The 15204-nt window shown below is 41.2% G+C and overlaps 2 protein-coding genes across 3 annotated transcripts; one reads left to right on the plus strand and one right to left on the minus strand.

Annotated features, from left to right (window-relative positions):
• The first annotated feature begins 577 nt into the window (after positions 1-577).
• On the plus strand, positions 578-6382 carry yy1a (YY1 transcription factor a). 2 transcript variants are annotated; one of them, XM_086049691.1, is made up of 5 exons: positions 578-1250; positions 3216-3300; positions 3381-3441; positions 3782-3940; positions 5680-6382. In XM_086049691.1, the coding sequence occupies exons 1-5, from the start codon at positions 752-754 to the stop codon at positions 5860-5862; spliced, it is 987 nt and encodes a 328-aa protein (XP_085905817.1). In that variant the 5' UTR covers positions 578-751; the 3' UTR covers positions 5863-6382. The 2 variants fall into 2 exon arrangements, with proteins under 2 accessions (XP_085905817.1, XP_085905816.1); XM_086049690.1 differs by having other exon boundaries at positions 588-1250; positions 3150-3300.
• A 54-nt stretch (positions 6383-6436) lies between these two features.
• tpp1 (tripeptidyl peptidase I) lies at positions 6437-14970 on the minus strand. The gene is made up of 13 exons (XM_086049689.1): positions 14857-14970; positions 13937-14011; positions 13360-13499; positions 12797-12947; positions 11550-11671; positions 11284-11468; positions 10381-10579; positions 9534-9722; positions 8627-8699; positions 8437-8557; positions 8173-8334; positions 7862-7987; positions 6437-7766 (listed from the first exon to the last, which is right to left on the minus strand). The coding sequence occupies exons 1-13, from the start codon at positions 14865-14867 to the stop codon at positions 7626-7628; spliced, it is 1695 nt and encodes a 564-aa protein (XP_085905815.1). The 5' UTR covers positions 14868-14970; the 3' UTR covers positions 6437-7625.
• Between the last annotated feature and the right edge of the window lie 234 nt (positions 14971-15204).

The following is a 15204-nucleotide window of genomic DNA, read 5'->3' on the forward strand; positions in this document are numbered from 1 at the left end:
CACACACGCATCAAAAACACATCTGGAAAAAACATTTACAAATATACAGACAAAACATTTTTCAACAGCAACAATGAAAATAATAACAATAATAATAATAATTACATTAATTTGTATTTTTTTTTTTTTTATCTTTAGTGTCCCCGCCCCATCTTTTACTTTTCTACGCACCCTATAAAAGAGGTAAAACAGTAGCCTATTGTTATTTACAGTACATGTATAGGCTGGCATCACTTACAGTCAAACAATATGATAAAATCGCTATATTCAGCCTAAAAATTGTCTGGGAAAATAGAGGAATGTAGATGGCTCATTTAATATTCAAACTTTTCAGCAAGTTGACACACTGTGGGAGTATATAAACCTGGGTTAGGCAACTGGCTGTGGCCTACGAGCCACACTTTGATTGGGGCATTGATAATCCACCCCCCTCCCCGTTAAAAAAAAAATCTTCAGAAAACGCCGATGAACATTGAAGAAGGGGGACAAATGTGGAAAAGAATTTCCCGGGAAAATCAAAAAACACCCAAAACTCGTTTATCTGGCCTGGCACTTGGGGGTATCTGTCTGTCTGTATATCCATCCAAATCACGCGAGACCTGCTAAGTGGAGCAGAGTGGCGACGAGAGTACACGTCGTTGCTGAGTTGTCGGAGAGGGAGGAGGCAGTAGAGTACACAGAGGAGAAGTCACAGTGGACTAAATAAAGCATTTGAAGGTGGAGGGGGGGTAAAATAACGGAATAACAAGTCATGGCTTCAGGGGATACCCTGTACATTGAGGCGGACGGCTCGGAAATGCCCACCGAAATCGTGGAGCTGCACGAAATCGAAGTGGAGACCATCGAAACAACTGTTGTCGGGGATGACGACGAGCACCAGCCCATGATCGCCTTACAAACGCTTGACACGGACGATCCGCACTCGATCCTCCCGCACCAAGAGGTGATTCTGGTGCAGACCCGGGAGGAGGTCGTGGGCGAGGACGACTCGGAACTGCACACGGATGATGGCTACCAGGACCAAATCCTCATCCCGGTGCCCGCCGTGGAGGAGGACTACATCGAACAGACTCTGGTCACAGTCGCGGGGAGAAGCTCGACAACGGGCCGAATGAAGAGGGCTGGAAGTGGAAAGAAATCAGGCAAAAAGAGCTATCTTTGCAGCACGGACATGGGCAGGAAATGGGAACAGAAGCAAGTGCAGATAAAGACTTTGGAAGGGGAGTTCTCCGTTACTATGTGGGCTTCAGGTAAGTTTGTAGTGAAATCCTGTAATGGCTTTGTTCTCGATGTCTGTTGTCGTCGTTACGAGGCCTCCACCAAGGCCTTGTTCTCTGACAAAAGTTAACGCGCATTTTACGATTCGAAAACGCCGCATGGACATCAATTGGAGTGTTTTTGTTTTTATGGGAAGCCATGTTTTCTGTGCCGATGGGCGCCGCCATATTTCCCCGGTCGAGAAAGTATGGCGGCCCGAAAAAATGGCGTTTATTTGACCCACGAAGATGGCGGCGAGTGCAGCTACGCTTCTGGATCCGCTAGCTAATAGCTAGGCCTCGATGGCGCACTTCACAACGGCGAAGGCGGTGCCTTCAAAGACACTCGTTTTTTACGCCTTTTCAACCCTTTCTGTTTGTTACGTCAAACGCCGGTAGATTATAGAAGTTGCCTCCTTATGACATGAATGTAAACGTTGAAACGAACGTTTTCTTCAATTTACCGTGTTTCCGGACTAAGTTACCGTCGCATCGTGTGACGTGTAATTTGACAGTTGATTCAGTTAATGCAGTACATTATTGTCAAGGCTTTAAATGTGTGGAACCAGCCGTGTGGATTGTTTTCCAAAGCGTAGTCTTATCGTGGTTAAGGTTCAGCAGTCATGCATCCTGCGTACGAACTAAAGCAATGTGTTCCAATCTTTATGAAGGCAAGGAACATAGACTCTCACAAAAAGTTCGGAATATCCGGCGTTGGAGTTTTAAATTTCAGGATGAACTTAAAATACACTATTATTTTTACAGGTTATCTTAATTTACCTTATCTAAACTTTGAAACGGTTCAAAGTTTGAATACTGTTTGTACAACTTGTTCTCTAACAACAGAACTTCATTGATGGAGCACTTTAAAACAACTACTGCTGCATACAAAGTGTTGTACGTGGAGAAAAAATCAGTCATACGATAACAAAGACCGTTAAAAACCCCAATAACACAAATACAGCAAACACCATAAAATAGTAAAACAATGCCGAGCTTCATCTTAAGTCAAACGCCGTAGAGTAAAAATGTGTTTAAAGACGAGTTTTAAAAATGGACGGGGGGAGGGTGCCTTATGTTTAACAGAAAGGGGGGACCGGCATGTTCATCTTTATAAATCAGTTTATTGTTTTTACATTTATATTGTATTTATTACTTTCGAATTCATTCGTATATTTGTTATTCGAGTGGACCAATTCACATGGCTTGGACTTGGGCAGTGGCGCCTGAAAGCAAAAAGTAAGCAATTTCTGCTACTATTAGCTATATGCTTTGTTCATTTAAGTGTTTTTATATCATTTGGATTGGATTATTGGTATTTATCCTACGTTTGGGTTCATTGATCAATCTATATTTGTTTATTCTTGTATACTCGAGGTGTGAAACCCCAGTCACTGCTCAAAAAAATAAAGTGAACACAACACATCTTAGATCCCAATGAATGGGATATACCAGTTAAAAATCTCTATTCATTACATGTTGGAATGTGTTGAGAACAAAATAATGATTCGTGGGAATCAAAATCCTCATCCCATGGAGGTCTGAATTCATAAACTCAAATTCCAAGTGGAAAATCAGATCACAGGGTAATCCCTCAATACAAGTCAAAAGCAGCCTTGTGGATCGGAGTCAGTTGTGCGACGTAGCTTTGGTGGATGGAACAGACGTGATGTCCCAGATGTGCTCAATTGTCTCTCATATGCACCTGTTGCATCTGCACAACAGCAGGTGCATTTAATTCACAATCAGTTTTCCACGTCCGCGTTAATATTTATTATACAAAGCGATTTTGATCAGCTATCCCCCCCACGTGATGGTATACAACTGTTTTACTTTGTTGTGGGCTCCATTTGGCTTTATCGGCATTTATTGAATTCCGACTATGTGATTTAGATGACAAGAAGGACATTGACCATGAAGAGCAAATCACGGGTGAAAACTCTCCTCCTGACTATTCAGAGTACATGACGGGGAAGAAGCTGCCTCCAGGGGGCATCCCGGGCATCGACCTCTCGGACCCTAAACAGCTAGCAGAGTTTGCAAGGTATGTATGCGCTCTTACAGAATACACTGGAAGAATTATGCACACTCAAATAACGTTAACATTTTGTTTTTAACTGCCAGAATGAAGCCAAAGAAAGTGAAAGAAGACGACGCACCCCGGACGATAGCTTGTCCCCACAAAGTGAGTGACCTGCTCTTCATTTGTCACTTTTCTCCAAAACGTTAACGCACACATAATCAACTCCACAAGTGGCAACGGGGAAGTTAACAATAATACACAATTTTGAAAGTAACCTTCACATCGCTCGATGGGCCGCAATAATGTAGCTAATTTGGGATGGACACACCCACACCAATGTAACATATTTAGATAATATTTAATTGCCAATACCTACTTTCACTGTGGTTTAGTTTGTTACGGCACTAGTAGAGGAAAGTACAAAGACAAGTATAGTATGTTAGAAATTGTGGAATCTGGTAATTTACAAATTTGCATGGGTATCCGGGTGTGTTGTGCTCAGGGCTGCACCAAGATGTTCAGGGACAATTCTGCAATGAGGAAGCACTTGCACACCCACGGGCCTCGCGTGCACGTCTGCGCCGAGTGCGGCAAAGCCTTCGTGGAGAGCTCCAAACTGAAAAGACATCAACTTGTACACACAGGAGAGAAACCTTTCCAGGTGGGTCTCTTCATTTGTAGCGTTCGCTACAGCAGTGCTCCTCAAACTGGGGTACATGCACCTGCCAGTCGTAGCGAAATAATTTGTCATGAATTTTGTTGCATCTTTTTTTGTTGTTGTTTACATACTTCCACTGATAAAACCATTTTATTAAATTACTCCTCCCTACTCCCGGAATCGGGCCAATGAAAAGCTCTGATGTGATTGTGATTGTTATATAAATCTGTCGTCGCTGTATGAATAAGCGTGGATTATTACAGAGGGGTATAGCTTGAGGGGGAAAAGACTTTTTTTTTTTTTAGTCCGTTTTAGAAAATGGACATATTTTCTATAACAAAGATTTTTTTTTAATAAATCCACTTGTTAAAATTACATTGACAAAATGACATTCCCTTGATAAACTCACTTAAAAATCATATTTTGATTTTATCTCGGAAAATGAATTAACATCACTATGCAGAAAAAGAAAAGCTAAAAACAAAGCAAAGAAACACATCCATGATTTTTTTTTTTTTTTTTTTTTTAAATAAAAAGGGGAATTCAACCCAAACATATTTTTTTCAAGAATATGACTAGTTGAAACACAGCATTCTGATTAATATTGCGTTTGTGGAATATGAGTTAAGAAGCAAAATCCATCTGGTTTTAGCCATCTCAGGGGGTGGCCATTTTGACACTTCTGTCCACTCAAATTGACATCGAAGTTGCTCGGCCAATCATAGCTTAGCTTCAGAAAACAGGTGAACTGTGATTGTCGTTACCTGAGCAACTTTAATGTCATTTTCAGTCAACAGAAGTGACAAAATGTCACTTCCAATATTTTTCAGAATGCTGTGTTTCAACTAGTGGGCTTGAATAGAACATAATCTTGAAAAAAATGTTCGGGTTGACTTTCGCTTTAAACAACCCTAATCTTGTTAAAGATTTTAGTTTGACAGGGAGCAAGTTCCATAGATTGGCTGTTCTCACAGAGATCAAAGACTTGGCAGATTTAGTCTTTCTGTTTTACATTTCCATTTGCGGCCGCTCGAGTGATATTTGTTTTTTCCTCTTTCACGTACACATGCGCTCAGAAGTTAGTCTGTTAAGACATTTGAAAAACTGTTTCACTTTGTAAATAATAAAACATAGACAAAAGGTTACAATTATGAAATCTGGTCGACTTTTGGAACGAAACCTTCGGAGCTCGGTTGTCAAATTTTTCATCTGATTTAAGTGTGTGGCCTCACTAGTTTGTGACCAGACTATGGCTGCGTATCTTGAAAAGATACTGCTTTATTTTAACATAATTACCTCTAAAAAATGTTATCTGCTAAAGTATCACCAAGGGCCCTGCCACGAGTAATTGAAAGCTTTAGTGTGTCTGGAGCTGCCACAAGATGGTGGTAATACACCACTTTTCCATTTGACGTGCCTGTCTAGTGGACACTCCTTTCCTCAGGTAAACAGCGCTACTTTTGTATTAGACAGGGATTTGGCGAGAGCACAAAAACAGCAAATCTGTGAATTTTTCTGCAAATAATGGAGGAATAAAATCAGAGAATGGTTTAATACCTCAGTTGTGAACACCAACTTTGACTTAATTTCCCGTGGCATTGCAGGGTACAAGGTAATTATGTTTAATTGGCTTGAGGGTTATGAGGGGGTCCTTGGGAAAGTTGGACCCCGTAAGTTTGAGAACCTCTGCCCTAAAGAAATGTGCATAATCCAAACGTATCCGTTGTCTTTCCCGTTTCCAGTGTACGTTTGAGGGCTGCGGCAAGAGATTCTCTCTGGACTTTAACTTGCGCACGCACGTGCGTATCCACACTGGGGACCGCCCGTACGTGTGCCCCTTTGACGGCTGCAACAAGAAATTTGCCCAGTCCACCAACCTCAAGTCTCACATCCTCACACACGCCAAAGCAAAGAACAATCCGTAAAGGGATCCCCACGGTGACACGAGCGTACACTGGAGGACACGCAGCACGTCTCCTTGACAGACAATTGATGTCCCGTGCGGCCTGCTTGCAAGTGAAAGAACAGATTGACCTTTGTATCGTTATTCAACAGACTTTGTCCGTTCCATACGCGTGGAGATGGGAACACTGACGCTCGACTCGAGCCGACTCTGGCGCTACTCGAATTGAACTCTTTCTACTTGATTCTCTTATTTATACCTGAAGAGTAGGTGAAAATGTTTTACACTGAAAGTCAAACATTTGCGACGCTCCTCAGCAAGCAGTCACCCTTTTTCAAATTTCTACTCCTCCCAAGTGTGCATATTGTACACTGATTGACGTTAGCGCTGTTGCTCTTGTTCAGTTTTACTTTCCCTTGTTCGAGTGTTTAAAAGAGAACATTAATTATTTTCATTTTGTACAATGCGATGTCCAGTCATGTTGTAGAAAATAACCATGTGATTATCCATACAGATCGCCGATTAAAATGTTTTTCCCTAAAGTTTTTTATTAGTCCCACTGGCTTTGGCACAATTGCATATAGTTGGAAAATGGATCCAGTCAGCAACAAATACTGTTTATTAGTTACACCAATGAACAAAAACGACTGCACAGCAGCTGTTTCATTTGCATTTCCTTCAGCACTGCAGGCATTTGGCGCAAACCAACCGATCGATCTATGACATCACACCACAAGACATCACATGATTTGCAGCTTTGGGATTGGCACTTAAGAAAAATTAAATATTTTAAAATAGTTATTCCAGTGCATTTGCTTGGTTTGTAGCTATAAAACACTACAGCGCACTTATGCATGTGTGAATACTTATGAATAGCAAGTACACTTCACATTAGGGCTGCACAATAAAATTTTAATTGTGATCATGATTTTGGCTGCCACAATTGAATCAACCTCATCGTAGGGGATATTTGTGGTCTACTGCATATCTAATAAAGCACTTTCTCAATCTACCAGTAGTCATCCAACCATTAAGGTAGTGAACGCATAGTTAAGGCTTAATTTAGCTGCCTAAATGACAAGCGCATCGTGTTAAATCACAGCAAGTTTCAAAGCTTTTTTTGGTCTGGACTTGTTTCGGATTCAAGGGGGAAGTGATGTTAAAGATGATAATAGCACATTCATTCAGTTAGCCCTTGGTAGATTTTAAAGTCTTGGGTACATTGTTTTTAACTATCATTTATTCCACAGAAAAAAATTTTGTTGAAAAGTTGTGTAGAAAAACTACAGACATTTTATAACATGATGAATAATTGTGATTCCAATATTGATCAAAATAATTTTGGCCATAATTGTGCAGCCCTCTGTCACATTACTGTGAGCATTAGTTTTCTCATCCAAAATAGTTTGCAGAAAAATGTGGGTCCGTTACAAGTGGGCATACAGCAAAAAACGATTAAATCCCTGTGTAATTCGCGAGCATTTTGATCAGAGCCTAAAATTGAAACGTGAAAAAAAAAAATCAGTTGTTACGTTTAAAAAAAAAAAAAAAGACTTGCTCATTTTTTGATTGACAGTTAAAAATGGAAAGAACAAATGATACATGGATTGTATAAGCCAAGTGCAGTGGTGCTGTGAAAAAAAAACCCTGTTAAAAAAAAAAAAATCTACACATTCAACCTTTAAAACCTCCCTGAAGAGTGAGTCAATGAACATACAGCATCAACAGCCAACCCCAATGGCTACACGATGCATAGATGTCCTCAAGAATAGAGCCTGACTGACCTCACTGAGCTAGAAGGGCAGCCAGAAGTGCAGGGTAGTTGGGTGTTCCCCAGCCTGTCACCGGGTCCCACGACGGTGCAGCACAGAATCCTTGACCCTGTACCTGCTCATCAAGGCAGGCCAGGTGACAACCTTCAGTCACCTGGAGACATTAGACACACATTTCATACTCAAGGTCAAGTGTAAATAGTGAACAAAAAATGTATCTTTGCTGTATTAAGCGGAATATTGACTGACATCAAACAGAGCCTGTCCCTTGAGCTTGTAGAGACGAGGGTTGAGGAAGCCCAGGACTGGAAGGCCCTTCGTCAGACGTTTATCATTGATCAGAGAAAACATTCCACCAACCACCGGGGTTGACGCCTGGAACGACCAGAAAACTTTTGAGTACAATTGAAGGCAACGTTAGGTTCATAGTTGTTGATCAATCAACTAGTAGAGCATCCATAATGTCCCTGATGTAGGACGTGAAATAGGACCTAGCTCGCGACTTGTGTTCTATTTCATCAAGGTTTTTTGTTTTTAAACATAAATCTGAACAATTTTACCGATGTCCCAGACACCCAAGGTATGGGTATTCTGTTGGCAACCACCCAGTAATTATCCGACAGAGCCGCCATGTCAGGATAGGCCCTCCCGCTGACGTTGAAGTATGATTTGGGAGGGAGGGTCGCTGCTACGCTCTTCAGGTATCCGGCCACAGCGCCGGCCTGCGGGAACCAATGGACTGCATTGATTTCAATGCTTCAACTTGATGGTTGTTGTTGTGCTCGACTCGTCTCTTAACAACAACGTGGACGTCGTATTCCTACCTGATAGTCGGGCATCTTGAAGACGTTACTGAAGCCTCCGCCGCTGATGTAGTCTGTTACTTCATAAGTCACCTTGAAAGGATTCTTGAATGAGGTTCCACCAACTGTGGTCACGTAAGGGCTGGAAACGAGATTTGATTTTATTCAATACATTTTGTGACTGTCGTGGTTGCGGGGTTCAAGTTGTTACCTTGAGGCGGGAAAACTGGGCCTGAAGGAGTTTTGTTCTTTCGCCATGTGCCAGCAGCCGGCCCCGCTATCACCTGAATGGAAAATGAGTCTGATTTTAAAACAACTCAAGAAGTGGCCAACGAGGTTATGAATCACAAAAATTAACAACAACAACAAAAAAAACCTGAAAAAACACTTTTGTTAATGCAATAAAAACTGCTTTAAAACAACCTTAAACTAACCAAAACTACATCTTACTTTTACACATCGAACTAAAACTAAATATAAATGGAGTGAAAACATTCTTGGTTTTAGTGTTAGTCTATTAATATCATACATGAGCTTTCTGGGGTTATTTTAAATATATTTATTTTGGTATTGCTTACTGTACATCCGTACAGAGGAAGGGAGGTCAAACTGTTGTTTGAGAATTGTGGTTTACTTAATATTTGCAATACTTAGTGACCCCCCCCCCCTTTTTTTTTTTTTTTTTAAATCTCCCACTCAAACACTCCATATATTAAAAGAAAAACTAACACCAAAACTAATCAAAACTAAACTGAAACAAAGCCTTATTGGAAAGAAAAAAAAACTGCTCTAAACCTTTATTTGAAACTAACTGAAATTTAAAAAACAAAAGTCAAAACTAACTTTAATGAAAATTGCAAAACTATTATAACCCTGATGCACACAGACCACATCCAAAGTTTAAACATTTGTCGCCTTCAAAACAGAATGAAAATGACGAGGAACAAAAAAGGCCACAACAAGGGATTGCAACATGACACGTACAATCTATAGTTTGTTGAAAACCAATTTTTAAATCTACAGCTCTCAAAAACATAACGAACAAACGTATCCTCGTAGTCTTATTATTATTTAATCAGCTATCCAATTCTACAGTACTGTTCCTTCCAATTACTGACCAGAAGCGAAAAGCAAGGAGAGGCCCCTGACGCCGGCCTTCATGAACTCGGTGTTGATGCGCTGCATGTAGGCAGCGGACAGACTGTCCTCGTCGTCGCCGTAGCTGATGGTGTGCACCCAAGGCAGGGCAGACATGTTGCTGAGCAGGACCAGCCAGCGGAGGAACGGCTCCTGGGACTCGTGACGACCTGGAACACAATCACGACGATCCCGTGTGGGAATTGGACGGCTGACCTCTAAAATTTGAACTTTCAATTATACAGCGCATTTTTTTTTTTTATATCTAGTCTCTTTCTATGTAATCCGATTCACTGTCATTGTGGTAGTTTTTCCACTTTTTTAAAAACAATAATAATAATAAAACCGTTAAAATGGCTGTGCGTACATTCCTGACTGTGTAATTGTGATGAAGGTCAACACCAACGAGATCGGTATGAAACTGTATTTGACCAAAAATTGATATGGTGGACGAACGGGACTCTGGCCTTCCTGTGTGGTGTTTTGCATGTTCTTCCCTTGCTCGCGTGCGCCTTGGCTATTGTCCGGCGTCCATCGAGATTTCAAAAACCTGCATATTCAGTCAATTGAAGACTAAATTGTCCCAAAGTGTGAATGTGAGTGGAATGGTTGTCTATTTGCATGCAAAGTGTACCTAAAGTCAGCTGGAATAGGCCTCCAGCTCACCCACAAAGCCGGAGGATAAGCGGAACAGAAAATGGATGGATAAATAGACCACGAACGGGGGAAAAGCACACAATCCAAGAGCTATTCAAAACGCGGATGTTCTCGCAATGCTACAACGACCGCACACCACTAAATGCGAGTGCGCCGACTTTGGTTACGGACCTGGATTAGTGAAGACCCACGTGGGGATGTTGGCCCCCGTGCTCATGATGTACTCCACATCCAGACTGGCCTCTAAACCGGCCTTTCCGGTGCCCTGTGTCCCCACGACGCGGTCCACCTTGGACAGATGCTGGAAGCTGCCGCCATAAAGCCTCATGAACTCCGCCAGATCCGCAGGGCTATAGTACTGCTCCAAGAACTACAACAGAAACAATTCGCTGATGCCGAAAAGTGCATTACAGTATAGACATACGGGACACTTCATTAGGTACCCTGGCACAATTGAATAATATTCAAAACAAGAGGTGTATCACACAATCTTACCTTAAAATGCTAATAATGGTCAAATTTTGATTACTGTAGTTCACAGTGGTGTACAAGCGCACTGCATCGCAGCCATTTTTAATATTTCGGTTGCCTTATTTGCTACATGAGAGGTGCACAATAACAGAAACCACTCCCAGTATGATGCAAAATAAAACATTAGCTTGTACGTTGCAAAACATTGGCCAGGTTTTTGCCTGTTTTCTGACATCACGAACTAAATCAGTAAGTGAATCACAATTCATTTGTTTGTGCAATTTCTACACTGTCCGTTTGAAATAATGTCCTGCTTTTGAATAAAGGGCTAGAAATTAAAAAAATAAAAATAAAATCTGATTCATCGATTAATTGACTAAATAATCGCCAGATTAATAACTGTTAGTTGCAGCCCTAGATGCATCAATAAAAAAAACTCTGAGGGAAAGAAGGAAAAAGGTCATGAAAAAAAAGATGCCAGGGAAGAACCCGTAATTAAATGTCATAAAAGGATTTTATTATTATTATTTTTTTTTAAATACACTGGATACCTACTTTTGGCCCACTCTGTATAGTGCAACAATTTCATCGTGAGGGTCTCACCTGAGCTACAGCCTGGCTGTTGTTCTGAGCCGTTCCCACATCAGCTGCAGTCATATTGTAACGGGCCCTTAAAACGGCAGGAGTCACTCCCAAGTGAAAGGCGTCGCTCCGCTGCATGTCCTCCGAGTTAGACGAGGCCGAGCCAGGCTTGTGTCCGCCAGGAGGGAAGCGGTGAAGCCCTCCCACTGTCATAAACCAAGATCAAAATCCAACCTCGACAACACGTGCAAGTAGATGGCCATGTGATGGAAACGAGTGAGGCGCACCAAAGTCAAGGTGTTGCGCAACATCATCGGGAACAGAGTAGGGAGCTGAGGACCTCACGATGGACTGACCGTCCCTGACATATCGCTGGAACCTGCTGCCTGGAAGCAGAACCTCTGCCACCCTTGCCAAAAACACAATCAGTCAGAGTACATCATTAGCCTAAATGCATAATTGTCGAAGTCAGTTTTGAATATTTCAGAAAACAAAGTAGTACAAACTATCAGCACCATTATTGGTATTGGACCCCAGGACTGACTTGCATTGCTCATATACCGCTCATGCATATTTTTTTATGGCATATTTTCCATGAAATGATTTCTCCAATCTCGAGTAGGGTGTTCAACTTAAGAGCTGAGTGTTTTAAAACGTTGGGAACATACTATTCATTTTCTTATTTGGTGAAAAATGCAGGAAGTCTGCCTGATTTCAACAACAAAAAGAAGAAGCGAGCCAAAACCTCGTCAGCACAAAACTTTTTTCGTGTGAGTGTCATGGATCCAACAGGCCTGATGCGTCAGCTGTGGAGTAAGCGGACGTAAGATACATTTCAACATTTTTTAAAAAACATCAACAGTAGGGATGCTCCGATCGAAAAATGATGCGATCGGAATATTCGATCAAAGCCTTTTATTCACTTCACTTGTGGGCAACAGACCCACTATATCATTTTATAATTCACAAAAAGATTAACAGTGACTTTTTTCTCATTGACAAATGCACAAGATAGTTTGTCTATGCACAAGACAAAGTTCCTGAGTCGTTTTAATTTACGAACTCATTGAATAGTTTATTTAAGTGAAGCCTGCATGCGACTATTTTTTCTACTTTGATTATATTCTGTGTCTCTGTCTATGTTTAGGTGGCATGTTATTTATTTGACTTTTTGCATAATTAAGTCTTTTGAGACTGCTGTTTATTTTGATGTGTTAAAAATTCTGTTAGTAAAAGCTGGTAAATTTAAGTTTTTCAGTTATCTTTGTGACTGAGTAATTGTATTCTACTAGCAACGGTTTTGTATTTCTTCATGCTTTTGAAAATATGTATAGATTTTGGTCACAATTACGGCAATAATATGGATGGGGTTTTTTTTCTCAGATAATATTGCATAATAGCAGTCACCATAAATAAATGGAAAAATATACACATATTCCATGTGATCGGAATCGGTGTCGGCCGATCTCACTCACGGATGATCGGTATCGTCACCCCTCGATATAAAAAAGACTTTCCTAAAAAATATGCTTACTCTGTAGTCAAGGTGCACTGTAAGAAGTCCTGAGTGTGAACCGTCAAGCAGTTTGTGACTCCATGACTCTGCAGCCAGCTGCGCACCATCTTTTGGGACGAGTCGGACGGGCGCACGAGGGAGGCCACCTCCTCAAGTTGGAGGTATTTACCTGCAGAGGGGGAACTGCGTCAGCGCGGGGTTTGCAAAGCGTGTAGATAATAATTCTAGCACATAACTAAACGTGTGTGTATTGGGTACAGTGAATACTTTGCAAATGCAATGTAGGTGTGAATGAGAAAGAGTGTAAACGTTTTTGGTGTGTATGCGTCGCAGGGTACACCCAAAGTCAGCCAGCTCCGATTGAGGACAAGTGCAATGCAACATGGCTGGCATGCTAGTAGTGTACTTACTGAAAGAGATATTGAAATAACAAAGTGAGACTCTATTTATCTTAACAAAGCTGTTTTTGAACTTTGCAATGAGGAAGTGATTCGGACAGTAAATACCGTTGGTTGCTGGACAAATATTGTTGGCATTTAATCAGGGCAAGTATGCCAAAAATTTGAGCTTTGTTCACCTACCATATTGAGGCGAGTCAGGGTCGGACACCACTTTGAGCGTCTCCTCTAGCACGTCAACATTCTGCTGCGTGAGTGCAAAGGTCAATTGCAGTTCTTCGGTTGGTCTGAGCCGACCAACACGAGTCCAGTCCTTGGGCATCCTGGAGGGAACAAAAGATGAAAAACAATTACAGTCAATCCCTGCTGAATTGCGGAAAAGTAGCTCGCACTGGCCAGCAGCTGATTGCAGTAAAAAAGGCAATTCGTATTTTTACAGGTTGCGAAGCAGTGACATAGACGCTAGCATTCCTGCACTTCCGGTGCATTTTTTTTTTCTGACTCTGTATGCCATTTAGTTTTAAGAACAAGCTGTAAAATGGGTTTGAAATGCAATTTAAGTGTTTTGGAATTATAGATTGTGGTATATTGAGTACTGGTACTTATACTATTACTGTATGCAATTATAAACATTTGGGGGGGCATTTTTCATAATCTATTGCTATAAATTTGTTTTGGGAGCAACAATGTCAAAATATGCTGTTTTGGACAATGGACACACAAAAAGTGGATGGTATGAATGGAAAACTGAATTACTCACAGAACATTTTGGTCATATTCCAGGTATTCACTCCACACCAATGGGCTGAATAACAAGGGGATGAACACTGCCAACCTGATGGGAGAGATGGGGAATATAATATAATATAATATAATATAATATAATATAGTGTACAGGAGTCCTCAGTTAATTATCTCCACATACGCGCGTAACAATATTTTGTTGCTCACTTACTGCCATACTTAATTAGGCCCGAGAACATTTTTACTTACTTACTTTTAATTACTTTCTACTGCGTTAGAGTAGATTGGCTCAGTGAACAGTGAAAAACTCACTGTTTTTCATTAGATTGTTTTATAATTCAATTCAATTTTACTTCCAAGTATATTGCCAATTCACTACAGGCGTTATCTCAAGCCAATTTACATCTGGAACAGATCTCGAACTGGGCTCCTCAGAGATTAGAAAACCAACTGAACACAGCATGAGCAAGGACTGGGTGACCTGAACACAAACACACTCCCAGATTCGAAGTGGGATGTATGTCTGACTCCAACGATTCGGTTGAGATACATCGATAAAGAAGATTTAGATATTTATACACTAATTATTATCATTATTAACTGCGATATGACTTTCACTATTACGTGCGCGTAGGCCGGGTAGCGATAAACAAAACGTTTCGACCTACGTACACGATCGTGTGATGTTGTGCCAAAGGAACCTCGTCGTTAACAGAGAATCCAGTTTACTTACGGCCGCACTCACGATTATTTTTCATTTGATTATTTTTCATTTGTGAACTAGTTAGCAAGCGGCTAACCACCGGACGTTGATTGTAGGTCATGTCTCGAAACCAAAAAAGAAAGACACTTCAAAACAACATGTACTATAATTCGAGTGACGTCATAGCCAGCAATTTGATTATTTCGATATTGAAGCGAGTGATGTAAACTTACGGCGTGCACATTGTGTCCTACGCGTTGCGTCGATGCGTTGACCCAGAGGCTGTTGAAGAGGTGCACTCACGCACTGATCACGTGAGCGCCCTCACGTGACCAGCGACCCAAGAGACCAAGTCTCACTGGCTGGCCAGTGCAGATTTTAAGTCAAGTCACTTGAGTAGAATTGGTTCAGAATGCTGCTGCTCGACTTAACTGGAGGACACCTCTACTTGCACCTCTCCCATAGCTCCCAATGCATTTTACATTTTGTTTGAAAATGTTATTCTTTGCTTATAAAGCGCTAAATGGCGCTTATTACACCACTGCAACACGGTCTCTGACGTCTGCCGACAGATCACTGCG

Source organism: Filicampus tigris, chromosome 13 (assembly GCF_054856515.1).
Source record: "Filicampus tigris isolate MCC_2025a chromosome 13, RoL_Ftig_1.0, whole genome shotgun sequence".
In the NCBI taxonomy this organism is placed as follows: domain Eukaryota; kingdom Metazoa; phylum Chordata; class Actinopteri; order Syngnathiformes; family Syngnathidae; genus Filicampus; species Filicampus tigris.

What these genes read in the sequence shown, in the direction of transcription:
- tpp1 (XM_086049689.1), bottom strand. An exon ending in TCAAGATGCCCGACTATCAG is followed by an intron (nt 8,335 to 8,436) that starts GTAGGAATACGA and finishes TGGTTCCCGCAG; the next exon opens with GCCGGCGCTGTGGCCGGATA. An exon ending in AGGGACAGGCTCTGTTTGAT is followed by an intron (nt 7,767 to 7,861) that starts GTCAGTCAATAT and finishes TAATGTCTCCAG; the next exon opens with GTGACTGAAGGTTGTCACCT.
- yy1a (XM_086049690.1), top strand. Translation starts at nt 752, where the DNA reads ATGGCTTCAGGGGATACCCTGTACATTGAGGCGGACGGCTCGGAAATG. An exon ending in CGTTACTATGTGGGCTTCAG is followed by an intron (nt 1,251 to 3,149) that starts GTAAGTTTGTAG and finishes TATGTGATTTAG; the next exon opens with ATGACAAGAAGGACATTGAC. An exon ending in CAGGAGAGAAACCTTTCCAG is followed by an intron (nt 3,941 to 5,679) that starts GTGGGTCTCTTC and finishes TCCCGTTTCCAG; the next exon opens with TGTACGTTTGAGGGCTGCGG.